Source organism: Colossoma macropomum, unplaced genomic scaffold (assembly GCF_904425465.1).
Source record: "Colossoma macropomum unplaced genomic scaffold, Colossoma_macropomum, whole genome shotgun sequence".
Classification (NCBI taxonomy): domain Eukaryota; kingdom Metazoa; phylum Chordata; class Actinopteri; order Characiformes; family Serrasalmidae; genus Colossoma; species Colossoma macropomum.
Window position 1 is genome coordinate 6054495 of NW_023494785.1, and position 25230 is coordinate 6079724.

General features: G+C 40.2%; 1 protein-coding gene across 2 annotated transcripts in view; it reads right to left on the minus strand.

The window, feature by feature from the left end:
- Nucleotides 1-20553, minus strand: part of galnt11 (UDP-N-acetyl-alpha-D-galactosamine:polypeptide N-acetylgalactosaminyltransferase 11 (GalNAc-T11)) — a 44450-nt gene extending 23897 nt beyond the window's left edge. Inside the window, exons 1-6 of one of the 2 annotated variants that reach the window (XM_036581810.1) lie at nt 20385-20552; nt 9735-10028; nt 6124-6247; nt 3970-4136; nt 2668-2793; nt 732-972 (exon numbers count right to left, since the gene is read on the minus strand). In XM_036581810.1, coding sequence (XP_036437703.1) covers nt 732-972; nt 2668-2793; nt 3970-4136; nt 6124-6247; nt 9735-9990 — 914 coding nt within the window. In that variant the 5' untranslated portion in view covers nt 9991-10028; nt 20385-20552. Of the gene's footprint in view, nt 1-731; nt 973-2667; nt 2794-3969; nt 4137-6123; nt 6248-9734; nt 10029-20384 lie in introns of both variants that reach the window. The other variant, XM_036581818.1, reaches the window with a different exon arrangement.
- Nucleotides 20554-25230: the final 4677 nt, after the last annotated feature.

Here is a 25230-nt window from a genome sequence, read left to right on the forward strand (position 1 = left end):
TTGTAATCCGTAGGACTGGGTATAGTTTAAAATCATTACCAACACCAATACAGATTAAATTAGTTATAGTTTATTAGGTATTAGCTATAGTTAAATTAGGTATAGTTTAACATCATTACCAACACCAATACAGGTTAAATCCTAAATTAAACTTTTTTAATGTCTTCTTTTAAATTATAATACAAAAGTGTGCATGGAAGAGTGTGAAGAGCTGGAAATGAGTTTATTTACTGACCGCAAGAGACTGCAGACAAATGAAGAAGCGCTGATGTTAATAGAATGAATACGGAATGAAATTTAGACAGCACAGCCAATCAGCAGTCTAGATTTTGGAACAAGCATGTTTGTTGGCTCACTGATGCTTTTAAATATTATAGGTATTGAAATTTGTTACTGAAAGACATGGAACGTGGTAGTACTGAAGTAATTTGGTCGGTACAATAAAAGCTTTGATTTTCAATACGAGCCATAGAAACAACCCTTCTGCAGTGTTGTGAATACATTGTGATTTCAAGTTGCTATGAAGGGAGATGTAACCTGCGCCTCTCTCTCAACTTTAAATGCATCGTTACTGTTAAGAGGAGCACAAACAGAACTTTAAAGGGAGAGGAACCGAAGGAAGCATAATAGATTAGTCAATTAACCAAATAATAGTTGATAGGTTAATTAATTACAGTTCTGCTTATGCTGGGTCTGACATGCTACAGTAGTAGAATGGTGTTTTTTGGTACCTGATGGCTCCACTGGGGTTGTTGAGTTCAGACATTGGAACGGGGTCCCACTTAAAGTGCAGCCCCCAGTTGAAGCCCCCTCGGACGATGGGGGAGGGACTGTAGACCAGTGTGTCTGCGCTGATGATGTCAATGACTGGACACACCACGGTGTGGCGGTTCTCCTTGATTGGTGTGAGCAGGGGCTGCAGCCATGCTTCATTTACCTCACAGTGACTATCCAGAAATACCAAGACCTCACCTGAGAGAGAGAGAGAGAGAGAGAGAGAGAGAGAGAGAGAGAGAGAAAGAGAGAGAAAGAGAGAGAGAGAAAAAGAGAGAGAAAGAGAGAGAGAGAGAGAGAGAGGGTAAGAAAGAATATAAGAATATGTAAGATCATAAAATGTCCCAATAAATTTAAGAAGAGGGCCAAATGTGTCAACACACCTCAATCAGGCATAACATTATGACCACCTCCTTGTTTCTACGCTCACTGTCCATTTTATCAGCTCCACTTACTATATAGGTGCACTTTGTAGTTCTACAGTTACAGACTGTAGTCCATCTGTTTCTCTGATACTTTGTTAGCCCCCTTTTACCCTGTCCTTCAGTGGTCAGGACCCCCATGGACCCTCACAGAGTAGGTACTATTTGGGTGGTGGATCATTCTCAGCACTGCAGTAACACTGATGTGGTGGTGGTGTGTTAGTGTGTGTTGCACTGGTCTGAGTGGATCAGACACAACAGTGCTGCTGGAGTTTTTAAACAGCTCAGTGTCACTGCTGGACTGAGAATAGTCCACCAACCAAACATATCCAGCCAATAGCGTCCTGTGGGCAGCGTCCTGTGACCACTGATGAAGGACTCGACGATCACCAACACAAACTGTGCAGCAGCAGATGAGCTATCGTCTCTGACTTTACATCTACAAGGTGGACTGACAAGGTAGGAGTGTCTAATAGAGTGGACAGTGAGTGGACACAGTGTTTAAAGTGCTGAGAATGATCCACCACCCAAATAGTACTTGCTCTGTGAGGGTCCATGGGGGTCCATATTTAAGTGGAGCTGATAAAATAGACAATTTCATTTCAGAGGTTTAGAAGACGTTACCAAGCGGCATAGCTATTTAAGGCTCTACAAGGCTTTGCCCTGTTTTAGGAGACTGTGAACCTGAATCCTGATGATGCCAGGAGTCCAAAACATAAGATATAATTAGATGTACTACTGCACAGTATGAGCATTGCGTGTGTTCCAACTTATCACACTGCGAAAACATCTTGGCAAGTGAAACCTTCTTAAGTCCAGAGTAAATTTGTAACATTTCTTATTTCGAGAGTGTTGTAACAATATTCTATGATTATTTATTTTATTCCTAGACTTTTTTAACTTGTTAAAAGTAATTTTATCTTGTCAAAGTGCCTTATTCCACTGTTAAATATTTTTTTTTCCCAAGAAAAAAGCAAGCACTTCTGTATTTTTCAAGAAATAATGCTTGAATTAAATTTATGATTATCTGCTAATGGAATAAAACTTTGACATATAAGTTTTACTTAAAACAAGTAAAACAGTCTGAAAATAAATATTCTCACTATATTCTTACAACTAATACTACATTCTGGTTTAAGATGATTTCACATGCAAAATTTGCAGTGTAAAAAAAAACAAACAAAAACTAAACACAGTGACGTCGTGCACCATGAAAATGTCTATCATGATAAATTTATCAGACTGCCTATGTTCTAAGTTTGTTCTATGTTCTTTGTGTTGTCTTAAATGTTACTCCTATTACGCAGCTACACTAAGATAAATGCAGACGCAGGCCTGTGCATGTTACATTTGCATAATGTATTGCTGAACGACACGTATTTTCCCCATCTAACTCTCCTTCTGCGATGAGTCGACACAAACAACTATCATAACGAAGACTGCTGTGAGATGAGGCTGTGAGAGAACACACCTGTAGCGTGAGACGCTCCAATCATCCTTCCCCTGATCAGTCCTTCCCTCTTCTCATTCCGCACTAACTTCACCTTGCCTGGCAAATTCTTCTGCACGTACGCATCCAGGTCCTCCTTCAGGTCCTCTGGAGGACACATACAGACAAGCACATCATCTCACAGAAGGAAATCTGAAACATGCTTAATGATACTTCAGGTTAAACAGTACATTAAATGCATTTTTAAGCTTTTTTTGAGTTGGGTTAGTTTTTCCTGAGAAAGTCCTATGATTTATGTGATGACTTGATTTTTTTAATCCAGTGTGAATCTGCAGTGTGTGTAGTTTAACAGTCTGACAGTAATAATTGTGGAGCGATTTTAATCCAGTGTGAATCTGCAGTGTGTGTAGTTTAACAGTCTGACAGTAATAATTGTGGAGCGATTTTAATCCAGTATGAATCTGCAGTGTGTAGTTTTACAGTCTGACAGTAATAATTGTGGAGTGATTTAATCCAGTATGAATCTGCAGTGTGTAGTTTTACAGTCTGACAGTAATAATTGTGGAGTGATTTAATCCAGTATGAATCTGCAGTGTGTGTAGTTTTACAGTCTGACAGTAATAATTGTGGAGGGACAAACTGGACATACAGAACAGACAAATACAAACACTTAACAAAACAATAAACAAGACAGTAATGCCCCCCCCCCTTTTTTATGTAATTATAATGTGGGTAGGTATCAAATCCTATGTAGGTGTTTTAACCTTCCCCTGATGAGTTTGGAGAGAGAAATCAGCTCTCAATATATTGTAAAAATTGTGACCAGGTTTCCTTAAATAATTTTGTGTTATTTTTAAAATTTGCTGTGAGTCTTTCCAAGTTGCAGTGATCCATGAGGAGATTAAGCCAATGCTTTATCGAAATTTTGGTTCTGTCCTTCCAGTTCAGCAGTATAACTTTTTTGGCAATGGTAAGTTATATGAATATAAAGCATTTGAGGTGATTGGGTGCTGAGAGTGAGGAAAGGTCATTAAGTAGCGCTATAATGGGACATAAAGGGATGACAAGACCTATATGTTCATAGCAATGATTTCAAACATCCATCACTCCACCATTTAGACACAGACCTGTGCTTCTCACCTGCTGATCCATCACTTAACACGACCTTTATAAGCATAGCTATAGACACAGCTAGTCAAACAGGTCACAAACAGTCCAGAACAAAGTCCTTTTGGCCAGCAGGGACTTTGCTTTGTCTCAGTGAACTGGGAGAAAGGCACACACAAATGGCCATGTTCACAAACTAGCAGTAAAGGGTCTTGCCTAGCTCGCTGTTGTCATCCACCAGGATGATCTCGTGAAGAAGGTAGCCCGGAGTACGATCCAAAACACTGTGAACAGTCCTCAGCAGGGCGGAGAACGCTTCGTTGAAGAAGCAGATCACTATGCTGGCCGCTGGTAGTGCCAATGGATAAGTCTTGTCTTTGCACCTAGAAGAGAAGGGGGAAATGTAAAATGTTGAAATACTTGAAATAAAACAGCTAATATTTCAAATGATGAACAGATTGGTACAGATAGCATTATACAAAATACATTAAGCTAAACAGTCCCTATTTGCGTCTAGGTGGGCCCGCATTTCGATTCCTCACTCTCTACATTACCTACATATTTATTTAACAACGGCTAATGAATAATTCATAGCAGGTGCTGGATAATAAGCTTTAAGACTAATTTCTGAATGGTACGTGTACAGTTCAAGGCAGGGGTCTCCAGTGCAAACGTTTCTTGCCAACACCAAGGTGGTCTTCTTCAAGGAGGGGCCAGGTAAAAAAATATGAATTTTAACTAAGGCTTTTCTTCTGTTTACCTCACATTTTAAACTATTTTTTCCATAACCTGTACATCAACCGACCACTTCATTAAGTACACCTTGTTTCTACACTCATCATTAATTTTGGAGCTCCACTTATGATGTAGGTGAACTTCATAGTTCTACAATTACAGACTGTCGTCCATCTGAAGGGCTGAGAATGACCCACCACCCAAATAGTACCTGCTCTGTGGTGGTCCTGTGGGGTCCTGACCACTGAAGAACAGGGTAAAAGGGGGCTAACAAAGTATGCAGAGAAACAGATGGACTACCGTCTGTAATTGCAGAACTACAAAGTGCTCCTATATGGAAAGCGGAGCTCATTAAATGGATGATGAGGGGAGATACAAGGTAGGTGCTGTTAATTAAGTGTCCGGTCAGCATACACTCAGTCAAATGCATCTTAGTCTATGTTTATTAGCAATTCTTCAGTCACAGTTAACCAAACATAAGCAATAAAATAAACCACCATTATTATAACAACAAATGATAATTATGACAATAATAATTACAACAATAAAAATGATTATAACTTATATTTAACAGTAAAATCATATGGAACACAGTGAGTGCGTTTGCATGCACTTAATAATCCGATAACTGCAGAAACTCAGATTTTATCACTAATCCAATCAACATGTTTATATGCACTTGAGTAATCAGATACGGGGAAAACTCCAGGTCTACATGAGTCAGGCAGTAATTAGATTTCTGCTTCGCAACCAGCCAATAAACTCACAGAAGACGACATGATGTAAACGTAAAACTCAAACTTCATGCCGCAGCTTTCTTTTTTTTAACATTGTGCAACTTTACTTGAAAATATGAACAAACATCATCTAGAAGAAGAAGAAGAAGAATAGTTAAGTACTTCATTTCGTCAAGCATGTATTTGGTTTCAGTGTCGCTCCAAAAGTGCTTTGCTGCGTCTCGCGGCGACGCTGTTCGCTTATTTCTGGTACCGTCGTCTGTTTTCACACATGCGCAGACTGAGAAATCCAAAAGAAATCAGAGTAAGAGTTTACAGGCACTGAGAAATCTGATTACTGAACTAAAATCCAGCTCTCTTTATCAGATTTCTTAATCGTATTTCTAGACCTTACTCCAATCTAAGAAATCAGAGTGTGCTGTACATGACCATTTGAATAATCAGATAACTGCAGAAATCCGAGTACTGAGTGCACGTAAACACACTAATTGTAATATTGTGATTGTTCCTGCTGAATGCATGTGAAGTGCGATTTCAAGGTGAGATGTTAGCAAAGGAGGACTTTTAATCTGCATTCTCAGATAATTTCTTTGACTGCACTCATTTTTGAATTCTGGCACACCATCTACCACTGTGTCATGAATGAATCCACAAAGGCAGCTTCAACTAACTGTCTAACGGCGCTGTTTGTACACACCGTACAATATGGACCTCGAGCCTGTCAAAAGATCACTATTTAAACCTGGAGCAGGGAATAATTACACCTCACTGTGCTTCAGTCAGCAACACCTACTCAAGCGCATCACCCACAAATGACTCAAATAATGATTGGCAAGAACAACACGCTGCTTCTCATGCACTTGTTTCCCCACCCATGTTGTCTTTTATGTCTTCTTACTTGTCATTTCTGGTGTCAGGCAGGTCTCTATGATATCCAAGTCTGTTGCTGATAAGAACGTTGAAGGCATGTCTGTGGTAGCCCATATCTCTCACCTCCTGATCCTTCTCATTGAAAATCATACCTGCAAAGACCATGACAACTTCAAACACGGCACTTGAGACAAACCGTTTTTCAGAAGTACCCTGACAAAAATGGTTAGTGCTAAACTACTTGCTTTTTAAATAAAGGAACAGAAAACTTTCTGCTTAAAAGGAGAACTCAACAGATTTTTCCAAATCTCTGCATAAGTAAATGATTAAGATGAAAACAGAGTCATTCAGAGTGGTCTGATGTGAAATGCTCCGTTCTAGAAAAAATTAGAAATTGCCTGATGCCCAAGACATTGTTTGACACCAATCTGAGAGAAGCTTCTGGCCTAAAATGTATAGATTTTAAATGCATTCATGTTGGAGATACACATGAAGGGAGATATGAGGCACAACAATCCAGATTTTCTGATTTGGCTCTGTTTTACCATTATCAACATTACAACCAGAAATGCTGCCACCTTCTCTGGGCCCGAGCTTATTTAAAATGGACTGAGGGGAAGTGGAAAAGTGTCCTGTGGTCCAACAAATCGACCTTTGAAATTCTTTTTGGAAATCACGGACGCTGTGTCCTTCGGGCTAAAGACTACGCTTGTTATCAGTGCACAGTTCAAAAGCCAGTATTCATGATGGTATAGAGGTGCATTAGTGCACATGGTGTGGGTGATGTGCACATCTGTGAAGGCACCATTAATGCTGAACGATATATACAGGTTTTGGCAACATATACTGACATCTAGACGACATCTTTTTCAGGGAAGGCCTTGATTATTTCAGCAAGACAATGTCAAACCACATGCTACATGTATTACAACAGCATGGCTCTGTAGTAAAAGAGTCCGGGCGCTAAACTGACCTGCTTGCAGTCCAGATCTGTCACCACTGAAAACATCTGACACATTAAAAAATGAAAAATACGACAAATGAGCCCCCAAACTGTTGAGCAGCTGAAATCCTCTATCAAACAAGAACAGAAAAACATTTCACTTTCAAAACTACAGCAGTGTCTCCTCAGTTCCCGAACACTTACAGAGTGTTGTTAAAAGAAGAGGTGATGAAACACAGTGGTAAACAGGCCTCCGTCCCAGCTTTTTTGGAACGTGGAATCAAATTCAAAACGGGCATATATTTTTCAAAAAACAATAAAATATCTCAGTTTCAACATTTGATTTGTTGTCTTGATGTATTTTATGTAAATATAGTTTACATGATTCGCATATCATTGCATTCTATTTCAATTTATATTCTGCACAGCGTCCCAACTTTTTTGGAAATGGGGTTGTAAATAAAATGGCTATATTTGCTGTAGCCATTGCATCTCCTGGTTCCTACCACCATCACTGTAAATAAATGAGTCAGTAAGTTTCTCTATGATAAACCCCTTCACATTAAACCGCTCTGAATTACTTTTTTAGTCAAAGATTGAATTACACAGAAATCTTGAAAAAAAATCGTAGCATTTCCCTTTAAGCACATGTAAGGCATTAAAGTTCATCATAAGGGGGTTTGGAGGTACAGTCCTCAGGAGAAAACGTTAACAAAAGCTTTCCATGGTATTCTGGACAAAATACGAAGAAACAAAAAATCGCAACAGTGTTGGGTAGACGATGCTAAGCCTGAGTGTTGTGTGCAAGAAGATTTACTCCATTATTGTGACGGATCAATCTGTCTTCACTATAACGCCATGGAAAGGAATGTCGATTGTCATGGTAACCAAACAGTACTTAGCCAAAAGGTCCGATGGGCCTAAAAAAGAGGAGCTCTTCAAAAACCCTCTGCAACAACAGAGGCAGCCAACTGGAGAACTCACAATTACAGCCCACATTAAACATCTTCACTGAGCGAGAACTCAAATAATCATTATGGCTTTCATCCTTGTAATGGACTATTAAAATGGCTAAATATCAATCAAGCTTGCTATGACGTTAAAATGTCCACCCAGTATGAATGTTTCCCTCAGTTCCTAAAACATGGCCTGAAGTGACTGTAAAACGCATTTAAAATAATCTCTTTAAATTCCACAGTTCCTGCTTTAATAAGCAGCCATGAGAGAATTACACACGACACAGTTCCTTACAGGGCGGTAATGGAGACGGACTGTCAGACAGCTCTAGTTCATTACAGAGCAGCACACTGTCTGAGACAGCTTGTTACTGGAAACAACTGGTCTCCTGAACTGCTATTATCTACTAAATTGTTTCATCTTTAAACAACAATCAGTCGAGAAGCATCTTAGCCTTGCTGTTATCACAAATATACAAAAAATATTTCAAACAGAACAGTCTGATTGGTTGAAAATCATTCTACCCGTGCTGTTGTCACAAATATACAAAAAATAGTTCTGATGGAACAATCTGATTGGTCGAGAAGCGTTCTGCCCGTGCTATTGGTTGTGATAAATGCAAGTTTTTTACAATAACTGTATTAGTCCACTGAGCACTGGTTGCTTTACACTGCAGCTTTCCATTAATAATTTTTATTAGCTTTTACTTGCAGCCCATTTGGTCAGATTCTGAAGAAAAGAGTGACGGCGGGCCTATATCTACTTCTGTCACTGCCTCTATGCGAGATTTCAGGTCTAAGCAAGCTAGAATAAGCAAAAAAAATTAACCATAAACAATGCAAATAAAATGAGCTGTGAAATGCAGACTGGCTGAAACAAAAATGACAATCAGGTTGATCTGGAAAATACTGAAAAAGCTGAGCTGAACCTGATATTGCAACAGTTTGGCTCTATCCGTAATGTAAAAGTGTACTACTGCCAATATTAAAGTGTATTTTTATTCTTCTTTTCATTACCTTATTCTTTATTTTTCTGCAGAACTGCAGCATTAAAGCAAAGAACACTCAAAATTGTAGTTATCACGACTAACGTTATGGCTGTGATGCGAATTATTCGCGATAACACATTCCCTCTCACGTTACATTGCTTAAATTGCTAACCTTCCCATTACTAAGGCTCCAACGATCAGTTTTGACTAATATGGCTGTCCCTGTTCATGATATTGGTAATAGAGAAATCCACTCAATAATCAGGGCTTTAAAACACTCAATTAATAAAAATAGACTTTACATAACAATAACAAATCATGCATAGCCTTAAGCCCCAAATCCTTCACTGGAAAAAAGACTTGGGTGTGTCCATCAGGCTCTGCTTCAAGCTGGGAGAGAGAGTTGTAGGAAAATTTAATATATAATATAAAGTACCAAGTAATTATCTGAAATTCATCAACAGATTAATTTTATCAATTTTAAGAGATGATTTGTTGAATCATTGTGACAGCCTCACTACAACAGTAGACGCCAGACATTACAAACAATTCACCAAGGTTTTTTTGGATTGCCAGACAGAAAGGTTTTTTTTTTTCATTTTATTTTGGACAAAAATAAGCGCACACTTCACTGAACAGGATTACAATTGATTATAATCCTTTCTAACATACCATATTTAATGCAGTTGAATCACAACCTACAAATCGACACGAGAGCACACTGTAGCATTCCTAAACCCCTTGGACTCACCCATCTCAGGTGAGAGGTCGGGTTTATGAGGGTTCGGGCCGCGGCCCCTACGGCCTGGCTCAGCGTCCCTGTGGAGCATCCACGGGCGCCGGGTGAAGCGCGGCTGGAAGCGGTGCTGCACCCCCTGGATGGGCACATAGCTGAAGGAGAGGCGGTTTTCCTGGCTGAGGCTGAAGTAGAGGAAGAGTAGGATGGACCAGGTCACAGACGTGAACAGACAGCCATAGCAGAAGTAGCGCAGAGTGACACTGCCCATGGTAGAGCTAGCATCGTTGGTGGCCCATCCTCAAGCCCCTGAAAACACACCAAGAATCCATCAAAATTCATTGCTACGCAACAATGTTGGATTCAGTACAACAGTGTGCACAAAACTCTGCAATAAACAATAAAAATAAGGTAAACAACAGTTTACCTGCAAAATAAATGTGATTTTTATTGTTATCACAGTATTTTCCATGATAAGGATGACATGACAGAGTGAATCAAATTACCTCACGTGCACAGCGTAAGTAAAAGTGGCAATTTTCGAAAACGCAGCATAAGAAGCTCAATGACTGCTTCCCTGAATGCGACTGAAGCAGTAATGGCTACTGTTCCAACAAATCTGCATCATCATAAGGGGCTTCTTAATGAATTAAATGTATATGTATTTGTCTTTGTAGGCCTATATTCTTAATAAAAGAGATATGTCTTTATTCAAGTTTGAGGTCCGACAACAAACAGCATTACAAAAAGCTGTTCAGGGAATCCTGACTGTTTTTAGACTGAAGTACCTCATGGAACTCACGCATGTTTTATGAGCTAAAAATTCTCCACCATTAGTGGTCAAATAGCTTTTAATGCTTTATAAGAGCAGTGATTCACATCAGTGACACTGTGTCTCCATGTCCAGCCTTACAAAATTGTGTTTGCAACTCTGTAAGCAGTTATTGGACATTATTTTATTATGCACAACAGTGAATGGCACTTTTGCAATTTTGTTTTTTTTTAAGAAAAAGTCTGTACTTGTGGCACATCCAGTCAGAGGCACATAATTTTAATAATTATTTTTCGCTTCAAGATATCCAACAGTTTCATTGAAGCATATCGTACAGACCTAGTACAGCAAAATGGTGATATTTAACTCTGCTTTGTTTTCTGCTATGTTTTCCTTACATTTCTTTTCACAGTTTATTTATTCTTATTATTTTATTGCTGCTGTTATTAGTTGTAGTTGCAATATAAATAATGACCAAAGAGTAATATACGTGTAATGTAATGACTGTAAACTAATACAGTCTGGGTTGAGGAGTGCAAATCGAGCGAGAGCAGCATAGTATGTGCAAATATGACAATAGAGCAAACTGAAGGAAACAGTAAATGACAGTGAAGTGAGTTATCCATCAACCCACGCACTCATCCATCCATCCATCCATCCATCCATCCATCCAGTCTACCAATGATTAATTTTAATTTAACTGTATTTAATCTGCACTACATGACATTATATAAACCTTTAATCTTTCCATAAAACAGTGCATTTAATATCACTGCTTGATGATGACTGATGCAAACAGAGTCTGACCGCACTAAACACAGCAGGAATCCCAGCCTCGTGTAATTCGTACAGGACACCAGGGCTCATTTTCGCATTTAAAATGTATATGAATAATGCAGGCCAGTTTTAACCGTGTCATTTAAAGAGTTTACACTCATTGTCCATTTATAAGCTGGGCTGCTCCTTATCATATATGAGCACTGTAGTTCTACAGTTACAGACTGTAATCCATCTGTTTCTCTGATACTTTGTTAGCCCCCTTTTACCCTGTTCTTCAATGGTCAGGACCCCCACAGGACCACCACAGAGCAAGTACTATTTGGGTGGTGGATCATTCTCAGCACTACAGTAACACTGATGTGGTGGTGGTGTGTTAGTGTGTGTTGTGGTGGTCTGAGTGGATCAGACACAGCAGTGCAGTTTTTAAACACTGTGTCCACTCACTGTCCACTCTATTAGACACTCCTACCTTGTCAGTCCACCTTGTAGATGTAAAGTCAGAGACGACAGCTCATCTGCTGCTGCACAGTTTGTGTTGGTCATCCTCTAGTCCTTCATCAGTGGTCACAGGACGCTGCCCACAGGACGCTGTTGGCTGGACATTTTTGGTTGGTGGACTATTCTCAGTCCAGCAGTGACACTGAGGTGTTTAAAAACTCCAGCAGCACTGCTGTGTCTGATCCACTCACACCAGTGCAACACACACTAACACACCACCACCACGTCAGTGTTACTGCAGTGCTGAGAATGATCCACCACCCAAACAGTACCTGCTCTGTGAGGGTCCATGGGGGTCCTGACCACTGAAGAACAGGGTAAAAGGGGGCTAACAAAGTATGCAGAGAAACAGATGGACTACAGTCTGTAACTGTAGAACTACAAAGTGCTCCTATATAGTAAGGGGAGCTGATAAAATGGACAATGAGCGCAGAAACAAGGAGGTGGTCATAATGTTATGCCTGATCGGGGTGTGTGTGTGTGTGTGTGTGTGTGTGTGTGTGTGTGTGTGTGTGTGTGTGTGCAGGATTTGTCAGCTGGCACAACAGCTCAAGCCAAAAGTCCACACTGTCCATTAGTACTGCCCACTGCTTCTTCACCTGTTGAGCAGCCTTAAGTTATGAGGCCAACTGAAAAGTCCTTAGAGAGTGCACAGATTTTATGAATGGCATATCATACAAAGGGGCCTTGTGAAGGCTGAGGTAAGTGACCAGTCCAGCAACACAGCACAACAGTCAGAGCAGTACAGCACTAATCAGGATTACTGAACACTGACAAAACGTCCACTACTTTCAAGGCTTAAAGTGGAATTTCATTGATTCTAATTTGACAAATTTCTGCATAATTAAATAGCTAAGATGTAAACAAAGTCATTCAGAGTGGTTTCATGCGAAATGCTCCGTTCTAAATAAACTTAACAGCTGTTCACAGTGTTGGTGGTTGGAACCAGACATCTGAAGAGTTTATTGCCTGTTAAAATCTCCCTCACAGACAGATGTTACGTGAAATAGTTATGAAAGAAAACCTATTGTGTTTCAAATTTGCCACTATTTTACCATCATTAACTTTACATATCGCTGCTGTCGAAAGAAAACCTCGTATCTTCATTGTTGATGTTTTCCAGTTTTTGACATCATTTGAAAATACCTGTTGCCCTTTACATTGTGTATTAATTTCATGATGAATGGACTAAAAGAAACAGCTCAAAATTACTTGGGAAAAAGTCTGGTTCCATTGACTTACATTAAAATTAAAGTAGGTTTTTTCTTCTCCTATAAAGTTACCATTTTGGAGATGCGAGGTTTTCTTCCGACAACAGCGACATAAAACTCAGAAGACTCATGGAGGTTCACTGGTGGTTTAGATAGTAAATAAAATGTCTATATTTGTGTTGTAGACATTGCGACTCCTGGTTCCACCACCACTGTAAAGACATCTGATGGTATGTGTTCACTTGCAATCTGCCTCGCAAGTCTTCATCATGAATGGCAAACAAAACAAAACTTTCTCCAGCGGTAGAGTGGAAACAAAAGGCTCTCTTTCTCTTCAGAATCCATGACAGTTTAATATAATTTCGAAAATATCTGGTTTTATACAGAACTGTTGACAGAGAAGATTTGGAGGGAGGATGTTTGTTTGTTTTATATGGTTTGAGCAGCAATTGAATTGAATTGTATTGAAATTATATGGAGCTCATAGGTTACTAATTGCTAGAGACTGAGATTGAGCTAATTTTCTAGCTTGTGTGAACGACTGGTGCATTCTGAAAATTAGAAAAAGTATAAAAAGTGTGTATTTTAGTCTCATTGCAAGTCTCTGTGCAACAGCAAACAGTGTATCAGAGGGTTTACTACTCCACATATGTTCAAGACGGTTCCTTCGTTTTCTTAACAACACAGAAACGGCCACCAGCGGAGAGCAGAGAGATGCGGCAAGGAGAAATGCAAGTGGACGCGTATCATGAGCCGATATGTTTTTCTACAAAAACCATTTCACGTCAAATCACTCTGACTGATTTGTTTACACCTCTGCAATTTAATTATGCAGAAAAATTCCCCTTTAAGAACAAGTAATGCTAGCCTGCATATATTTAAAAAAAAAAAAAGAAACAAAAAATGAGAATCACTTAATAAAATGTAAACTTAATAAACTAAAATACAGAAGACTATGTGCATTTAGCTTTCTATGCAGCACAATAAACAAATTATTAAAATTATTTAAAATACACAAACAACAATAAATAAGTAATAGTCAAAGCCAGCTTTGCTTCAGTGATTGTCAATTCAAACATCTGAAATATGGATTGAACAAAGACATAATCAGACAATTTTAATACCAATGCTAAATGCAGTAAAGCAGCGTGTCTAGAATATTTAGCCTATATCAGAAAAACAAAAGCCAGTCATCAGGGTTTTCTTTGTATCATGCATTATAAGACTGGATCAATATGGGAAAGTCATTGACCTGTGGCACGAGCGTACGCATTAAACCTGATTGGACGGTGGCAGTTTCGCCGTATTTGGATTATCTTCATCACTAAGCCAAAGCCCCCACCATCACTGAACTTCACTCTATGGTGGGACGACCACAGCACATTTCAGCACTTTCAGTTTCAGAGGACACTCTGATATCAGGTGAAGAGTGACAGGAGTGCTGTGCGATATAACGCCTACAACAGTATGCTGTGATAGTGATCTGCAGTGGTAGAAGTACCCATATATATTAAGCATTATGTCCACGATTATATTCCATAAATAGCACTGTCCCCGCTAAGCGGTTTTAGTTTTTTAAGCTCCGAACGGGTCTGAAAAAGTAAATAACTATAATGGTAATTGTGGTAGTAAGTTTGTAATTGTGTTTTAGTACGTTACAGTTGAAGTAATTAAGAGAAACTGATCCAGACAGTCCGATCAACATATGCTGTGTCCGGTTTGTAAGATTTTTCTACAATAGCCGCATTCAGGAAGCAAGGTTTCACTAATGTTGTTAATGCATCTTAAGTATTATCTGAAACTATGAAATATTTGAAAAGTACAGTGATACTGAAAGTTATCAGTACTGCCCAGCACTAAGTGACAGACTGTAAAATGAAACCCTGCGAGACTATAAACTTCAAACGGCACAACTGCAGTTCATTTCGCCTGAATTAGTGGACATGAATGCTCTAAGTGTTTGGAACAGAAAACATGGCTAGATGTTTCAGACAGTGTACTGTACAAAATCAGATATGTTCATAGTATTTCAAGCCTCTCAGTATCAAATAACAGTAGTACTGGTAGCAGTAATAATAATAATAATAATAATAATAATAATAATAATAATAATAATGGACTTTGCTCATTCAGTAATCAAACATGCAGGTAGCATTAAAAGACAGCAACCCACAGCAGGTTAGAGGGCTTGCTGTGCCGCTATAATCCCATCCCCATTGTACACTAATGAGGATGCACCGATCCAGTTTATTTGCCCCCCCATTCAATCAGACTACTTTAATGATGAAATCAGCAGATATTGATCTGATCTAATTGTTTTCATAAATAATACAGCTACATAAGAAGAAGTAAGAAGTGCAAGCCCTGCTAATTAATGCTGCAGGTTTAGGAAGTTGTTAGTTTGTGTGTAATGTGACATTCTAGACTGAAGATTTGTTTTTGGTCTATTATTTAAAACCAGCAGTTTTACAGAGTGTTGAATTTTCAACATGATCCAATCTGACTGACCTTCTCAACTAGTTACTCAAAGAAAATCTGCAGTAATACCAATTATACATACATACATACATACACATATATATATATATATATATATATATATACATACATGTGTGTGTGTGTGTGCGTGTGAGTGTGTGTGTGTCGGAACAAGGCCTTATATCTCCATTTTTGTCGTTTTTAAGTTTTTTACATAATTTGAAAATGCCTGTTACCCTTTACATTGTGTGTAAATTTGAAGATGAATGGACCAAAAGAAACGGCCCAAAATGACATGGAAAAAAGTCTGGTTCCATTCACTTACATTAAAAGTAAAGTAGGTTTTTTCTTTTTCCTGTCTCCATTTTGGAGATACGAGGTTTTCTTCCGAAAACAGCGATATATGTACACACAGTCCTGTTTTATGGAACACTGACACATAGCGTGAAATGGGTTGATCCAGTCTTATAATGCATGCTACAAATTTCTCTGATCTCGAGTCACACAGAGACTACGATATGTGATAATGTGGAAGCTAACTAATCCTGGTTACTACTCTCAAACACAAACCAGTACAAATCAGTCCTGAATAAAGCATCTCCATACTTGTACTAGATATCATATATTCTCACTAAAACAAGGTCTAGGATCTTTGTTCTGAGCTTAAGAGTGAAATTAGTCTCTGAAACCACTACGTTAAACCCTATAAAGGCCCTTGGCCTGACATGTGGTACAGCGGACACTCCAACCTGACCAGAGAGGGTCAATCAGAGAAGAAAGTGATAAGAGATGGTCTGATCTTGTGGCCTGGTATACAGAAGCCGGTATAGAGTGCGTCTGCCCTGCATTTCATCCCCACTCTACTATAACAGACACTCAGCTATCTTAGCAACATGAGAGCCGATACGAAACTCAATATTTCATCAACAATTAAAGACAAAGGAGGGCTTGATCTTGGATGTCTGCCACGCTGAACTGCACAGGTGCGTACAGTAACCCAAACCCACACTCGGGTAAAAGTATTGTTCCTTTGGTGAAATACAGACCCAAGTAAAAGCAAAAGCACCTTTCCAAAAAATTTAGTTCAGTACACGAACAAAAGTAGCAGCACACAGAACTACTTAACGACAGACCAACTTACAGTACTTCTCAGTACATCCAGCATCTATCAGCAAAGGAACTGACGGCTCTATTCTTCTATTATAGAGGGCTGAGGGCAGCTTTGGGTCCAAAATAAAAGGATTAATCTCAAAATCCACAGGTGTGACCAATCAGAAGCAGTATAGATGGTGAACCAATGTAACAGAATGAAATTAAACACAAAAATTTGAGTGAAAAAGGCAGATTCTTTTCCTCACAAACATACATGAGTAGAAGATTTATCGTTGGAAAATACGCATTGTCCAGCACCTGAAGCTAGAGCTGGGCAATATGACTATATTTATCATTATCGTGATAAAGTATTGTGAAAGTACATCACAATATGTTATAATATGCTTTTCTGAGCATAGTTATTAGTACATAGTACTTAAAAACCACTTCCTAACTGCACATTTGATTAAAAAGAGAGTATATTTTTGTTTTCATGCACCAAAGATCTGGAACAAAGTACCAATAAACATCCATGAGGCTCCTTCTGTCAATGTTTTTCAAAAAAAAAAAAATTTTCAAATTTCTTTACCTTCTTGAACTATTTCTTTTTTTATTTTTTACTGGAATATTGCTATTACTTTTATGTTCTCGCTAGTTGCATTCTTTTTTTCCTTTTCATTTATACTTTTATCTTTTGCTTTTTACTTGTGTTTATTAATATATCCATTTTCTGCTATTAATTATTTGTTTATTATATTTATTATATTTTTCCTCTTCTTCCTCTGTTGTTTTTACTTTGTATTGAGAAGCACTTTGAGCTGCATTTTTAATGTATGAAAGCCAAGGTGCTATATAATAATAATAATAATAATAATAATAATAATTATTATTATTATTATTAGTCCTGTGTAATTGGATTTAGTGCAGCACATTGTGAGAAATGTGAGAAACTGGATTCATTGGTTTTGATAGTATTTTGTGCACTTTGTCTCTTTTAACTTATCAGACATCAGAAATCATTAAATATCATGACATTTTGTGCATCATAAAAACTTCCTTTAGTATCATGATATTACATTTTGCCATATCGCCCACCTCTACCTGCAACACAACTAGCTTCTATTCACTTCTGCTAGACAAAGCGTGAAACTCTCGCCTGGATCAGATCTAAAGCAGCAGTTTCCATGTCCAGGTCGTGTAGTTCACCTGCACTGCAACAGTTTTGTGCTCTCCCTGCACTGGTACATTATACCATTAGCTAACGAGCAAGTCGTTTTGGAGCTGAAACGTGTTGTAGCAGGTCACTGTGCAGCGCGGGTGGATTATAGGAACAGAGCTGGCCTAGAAAACTGACTGCAAATCACTCAAACATTCATCCAAGCTGCTGCTCTGCTGTAGACGGGGATGATTACTGAACTGAAAGGAACACACTAAAGTGAGCTCTTCACATCGGTGATCTGGTACCTGCTGCTATTCAGTCTCTTTCAACAACTGAGCATTCACCTTCCTCACAGGTGCACAAACAAAGCAGCTGAACAAATATACAAGACATTCACTACAGAGCTGCTCAATATGACAATACTTATGATTATCATGATAAAGTACATCACAGTATGTCGCAATATGTTTTTCTGAGCATACTGTGAATATTATCAGAACTTAATCACTTCAATGCATTGTTGAATAATAAGAGACCAGAATCAGTCCTGTTTAATTGGACTTAGACTGAACCGGACTTTGACTGAGACCCTATGAGATGGTTCTAAGTTTAAATGACTTCCTCCTGGATTACTCAGAATATTTCTGAAAGATGTTCAAGCACTTCTTTGTTGTATCTTGTCATAAAACCTCGTTAGCTGTGTCATTCTCTCTTAAACCGGGGTCGACCAAAGGAGGATGGGTTCCGCCCTTGAGCCTGGGTTCCTCTCGAGGTTTTTTCCTCTTACTTCTAGGGAGTTTTTCCTCGCCGCTGTCGGCTCTGGCTCACTCATGGGAGGCTTGGACCTGGATTCAGTTCCTTACATCTGTACATTCACTCCTTTTTTATTTTCTCTTATTTTCTTTTTTGTTCTTTTGATCCTCCCTAAACTGCTTTTCTGTAAAGCTGCTTTGAGACACCACTGGTTGTAAAAAGCGCTATATAAATAAATGCTGTTGTTGTTGTTGACTCAGTGCAGCACAGTGTGTGAAACGTTGAACACAAGTGACTGGATTATTAGTTTAAAGCTGAAAAAAAAACAGAGAAACTATTCAGTGTTTCTGTTGGTTTCTGATGGTTTTGTAATGTTTTTGTCTTTTTAATGGGTTGATATCACAATGTAAGGGATCTTAATGGTTCAACAGGTGATCAACGTCACACTCTAAATGCATCTGATAGTTTCCTAATGGGATCTAAAGATGTTCTACAGGAAACTAGTGGTCTCTATTGGAAATCATTAAGCCAATTCCCATTAGAAGGCAAAAACATTAGTTTTTAATCCTAATTGTTTCTAATGGTCCCTTTTCAGCAGGGTTGATCACAATGTAAAGGATCCTAATGGTTTAACAGGTGACCAACGGCTGACTCTAAATGCATCTGATGGTTTCCTAACGGGATCTAAAGGTGTTCTACAGGAAGCTAGAAACTGGTTTAATTCCTAATGGTTTCTAATGATCCTTTAACAGCAGGGATTTTTTTAAATGTGGCACTACTTTGTCTGTTCTAACTTCCCAGCTGAAAAGGACCATCAGAAACCTAATGGTTTTGCCTTCTGATGGGTATTGGCTTAAGGGTTTCCAATAAAAACCACTAGTGTCCTGTGGAATACCAGTGGTCATCTGTTAAACCATTAGGATCCTTTACATTGTGATATCAACCCAGCTGACCATTAGAAGCCATTCAAATGAAAGCCTAATGGTTTTGCTTTCTAATGGGAATTGGCTTAATGGTTTCCAAATTGTTTCCTGTAGAACACCTTTAGATCCCATTAGGAAACCATCAAATGTTTTAGAATCAGCCACTGATCACCTGTTAAACCATTAGGATCATTTACATTCTGATATCAAGCCATTAAAAAAGCCAAAACATACTACAAAACCATCAGGAACCAACAGAAACTTTCAATGGGTTCTGTTTTTTTCAGCAGGGAGATATCAGAAAAAAAAATTATATATAATGACATATCGTGTACCAAGAACTTCCTGAAGTATCGCGATATTACATTTTGCCATATCGCCCACCTCTAATACACAACAAGAAAGCTAATGTTAGCTTTAAAAGGAAAATCTGATTTAATGGGCAAAGCAAAGCCAACCAGAGTGGTGTTATCTACCAGCTGGCTGTGTAAACACTGAATTTTAACGTCTAAAGACAGTGTCAGTGTTCCCACCTTCACTGAACGAGCTTTGTAGACGAGAACCAGACAACTTAGAGACTGTTTACAACAAATAACGTAGCTTATTTTAGCTTCTGCTGGGTGCAGAGTCATGAGCTCAAACACTAACCAGCCATCTGGCTAACGATAAGCAGCTTTACTGGGGCATTTAGAGCCACAGCAGCCCTTTTATTTCAGACATGACAGAGGAATATGAGACACATCTGACGCGACTGGTGAGCTAAATAACGGATAAACACCACCAGCTACCCAGAGTTACAAGCTAACCTCGCTGTACACACTTCCACATAACCTACCTCTCAGTGGAGACGGAGCTAAGCTAACCCGCTAACACGTTAAATTCATATGTTCGCCCAAAGCCTGAGAGTGCAGGAACAGCCTTCACACACACTGCACTCAGCACTCACTGCGGCTCTCAGCGGCAGCTCTGCAAGCACTGAGGAGCTTAACGCTAACTTACTTGGTGGTGAACATGATGTGTCGCGGCTGTATCAACTGTAGCTCCTCTCTCCGTCTGAACTTGTTGAAATCCAAGCGCCTCTCAGACAGCCAGAGTGAGAACTGCTCCCTAAGCCACAGCGGGGATCACCAACACCGAAACACTAACACTGCCCTCTACTGGCACCAGATCACAAAAACACCATCACTGCCCTCTACTGGCACCAGATCACTGAAACACTAACACTGCCCTTTACTGGCACCAGAGCACTGAAACACCATCACTGCCCTCTGCTGGCACCAGATCACAAAAACACCATCACTGCCCTTTACTGGCACCAGATCACTGAAACACCAACACTGCCCTTTACTGGCACCAGAGCACTGAAACACCATCACTGCCCTCTGCTGGCACCAGATCACAAAAACACCATCACTGCCCTCTGCTGGCACCAGATCACAAAAACACCATCACTGCCCTTTACTGGCACCAGATCACTGAAACACCAACACTGCCCTTTACTGGCACCAGATCACTGAAACACCAACACTGCCCTTTACTGGCACCAGATCACTGAAACACCAACACTGCCCTTTACTGGCACCAGATCACTGAAACACTAACACTGCCCCCGACTGGCACCAGATCACTGAAACACTAACACTGCCCTTTACTGGCACCAGAGCACTGAAACACTAACACTGCCCTCGACTGGCACCAGATCACTGAAACACTAACACTGCCATCGACTGGCACCAGATCACTGAAACACTAACACTGCCCCCGACTGGCACCAGATCACTGAAACACTAACACTGCCCTCGACTGGCACCAGATCACTGAAACACTAACACTGCCCTTTACTGGCACCAGAGCACTGAAACACTAACACTGCCCTCGACTGGCACCAGATCACTGAAACACTAACACTGCCCTTTACTGGCACCAGATCACTGAAACACTAACACTGCCCTTTACTGGCACCAGATCACTGAAACACTAACACTGCCCCCGACTGGCACCAGATCACTGAAACACTAACACTGCCCTCGACTGGCACCAGATTACTGAAACACTAACACTGCCCCCGACTGGCACCAGATCACTGAAACACTAACACTGCCCTCTACTGGCACCAGATCACTGAAACACCCAACACTGCCCTCTACTGGCACCAGATCACTGAAACACTAACACTGCCCTTTACTGGCACCAGATCACTGAAACACCCAACACTGCCCTCTACTGGCACCAGATCACTGAAACACCAACACTGCCCTCTACTGGCACCAGATCACTGAAACACCAACACTGCCCTCTACTGGCACCAGAGCACTGAAACACTAACACTGCCCTCGACTGGCACCAGATCACTGAAACACTAACACTGCCCTCGACTGGCACCAGAGCACTGAAACACTAACACTGCCCTCTACTGGCACCAGATCACTGAAACACCAACACTGCCCTCTACTGGCACCAGTTCACTGAAACACCAACACTGCCCTCTACTGGCACCAGTTCACTGAAACACCAACACTGCCCTCGACTGGCACCAGAGCACTAAAACATCAGCACTGCTCTCTACTGGCACCAGATTACTGAAACACTAACACTGCCCTCTACTGGCACCAGATCACTGAAACACTAACACTGCCCTCTACTGGCACCAGATCACTGAAACACCATCACTGCCCTCTACTGGCACCAGATCACTAAAATACTAACACTGCCCTCTGCTGGCACCAGATCACTGAAACACCAACACTGCCCTTGACTGGCACCAGATCACTGAAACACCCACACTGCCCTCTACTGGCACCAGATCACTGAAACACCAACACTGCCCTCTACTGGCACCAGAGCACTGAAACACCAACACTGCCCTCGACTGGCACCAGATCACTGAAACACTAACACTGCCCTCGACTGGCACCAGATCACTGAAACACCAACACTGCCCTCGACTGGCACCAGATCACTGAAACACCCATACTGCCCTCGACTGGCACCAGATCACTAAAACACCAACACTGCCCTCTACTGGCACCAGATCACTGAAACACCATCACTTCCCTCTACTGGCACCAGAGCACTGAAACACTAACACTGCCCTCTACTGGCACCAGATCACTGAAACACCATCACTTCCCTCTGCTGGCACCAGATCACTGAAACAACATCACTTCCCTCTACTGGCACCAGATCACTGAAACACTAACACTGCCCTGTACTGGCACCAGATTACTGAAACACCAACACTGCCCTCTACTGGCACCAGATCACTGAAACACTAACACTGCCCTCGGCTGGCAGCAGAGCAGAAAAAACACTAACACTGCCCTCTACTGGCACCGGATCAATAAAACACCCAACACTGCCCTCTACTGGCACCAGAGCAATAAAACACCAACACTGCCCTCGACTGGCACCAGATCACTGAAACACCATCACTTCCCTCTACTGGCACCAGGTCACTGAAACACCATCACTTCCCTCTACTGGCACCAGATCACTGAAACACCAACACTGCCCTCTACTGGCACCAGATCACTGAAACACCATCACTTCCCTCTGCTGGCACCAGATCACTGAAACACCAACACTGCCCTTTACTGGCACCAGATCACTGAAACACTAACACTGCCCTCTATTGGCACCAGATTATTGAAACACCATCACTGCCCTCTACTGGCACCAGATCACTGAAACACCAACACTGCCCTCTACTGGCACCAGAGCACTGAAACACCAACACTGCCCTCTACTGGCACCAGATCACTAAAACACCAGTACTGCCCTCTACTGGCACCAGATCACTAAAACACCCAGCACTGCCCTCTACTGGCACCAGATCACTGAAACACCCATACTGCCCTCTTCTGGCACCAGATCACTGAAACACCCAGCACTGTCCTCTACTGGCACCAGATCACTGAAACACTAACACTGCCCTCTACTGGCACCAGATCACTAAAACACCCAGCACTGCCCTCTACTGGCACCAGATCATTAAAACACCAACACTGTCCCCTACTGGCAAAAGATCATAGAAACACTAAAATACCAACACTGCCCTCTACTGGCACCAGATCACTGAAACACTATCACTTTACTCTACTGGCACCATATTACTAAAATACACATACTGCCCTCTACGAGAGCCAGATCACTGAAACGTCAATAGTACCAGATCACTAAAACATCAATACTGCCCTCTACTGGCAACTAGATCACTAAAATACCAGCACTGCCTTCTACTATCTACTCCACTGGCAAAAACCATTCGGATCAAACTATCCAGGTGCCAATACTGCCCTCCACTGGCAAAGCCACTTACCATTACAGTATCACTTGTACTCATTTGTTGCAAGACCACAACCTGTCCTAGTACCTACAGTTTTTTAGTAGTAGGTCAAGGCAGCAAGGCACGCTGTAATATTATCACAACATGCCTAACAGTGAAACATCAAGAGCAGCAGTAACTTAATTAGACCTAACAGTTCATTATATTCTAAGCTATCTTCTGATATTAAATCATTGATCACTGGTGACAGTGACTTTAGAACTGGACTGCTCCTCTCAGTCTCAGTATGGTTAATTTAATCTTTGTGATGCCATTTTTGGCCTCTCTCTCTCTCTCTCTCTCTCTCTCTCTCTATCTATCTTTCTCTCTCTCTTTTTCAATATCATTACAAATAAAGACAGAAGAAAGACATAAGAAACTTTTTTTTTCTTCTCATCGTGTTTTTCATGAAATCCAGATAGTGCAACATGACTTCTGAATACATCATAGGAGTGCATTTGTTTACGAAAGAGGGCTGAGTAGAAGTTGAGGGACTCTAAAATGTATATTATTCATTACCTGCAATAGACTCATGAAACCTGAACTGATAATAAGACTCATGAAAGAAGATGGTTTAAGTAAGAGATGGAACCACAAATTAAAGCACAACTAATTGTGTGTTTTAATGAATGTTGGGCTTGAACAGATCAGGTTTAAACATGTTTTAAGCTATTTATCTGAAACGTGCACAAAAATGATGTGCATAGCTGAAATGTTTTGTCAGTGGAACACAACTGGCACCCAATCGTGGGAACACCCTTAAGTTGTTCTCCAATATCTTCTGGTACTATCGCTTCATTCATGTTTCCTTTGATGACGTGTTATGCCCAGAGGTGGTCTTCGCACTAGGCTAAGTTAAGCAGCTGGTTGAGCCCACCCCCCCAAGAGCCAAGGATGCCATGAAAATACAAATTAGATTTACTACACATGTAGATGTAAAATGACAATTTGAAATATACATAAATTTAAAAAAGGTGTAATTTCTGAATGCAGTGATTATTTTCAGTAAATTCCTAGCAATCCCCCGCAGTCATGGCCATAATGAACTATTCCACGTTGTTACCTGATGACACAACTGCTTAAAGCCAGATTGATATGGACAAGTGACAATCTATGTTATAAAGAGGAGTTTGTTTTTGGGTGTTGAGATGTTAAATCAAGTTATCCAAGTGCAGCAGAGAACTGCAAAAAGAGGGAGGAAAATTCACCCCCAGATATAACCGTTTTTTCAGAACAGAGCGCTGCACAGGCTCAACAGACTATATAATGCCAATGTTATTGTTAGTATAGAGTGTTGAAGTAATTACTAAAAAAATCCTTTACAATTTATTAAATACTTCACTCAAAATCTCATTGCAGAATATTTCTAAAAACAAGCAAAAATGTCTAGAAGTAGTTAAATGATCTTATAATATTTTTAAAACAATCTCAGATTGAGAAATATTAGATATATGAACTAGATTTAAAACTAGATTTAAGACTAAGAGCCAAGACAATTTATAAAAGCATGTCCAGGGCCCC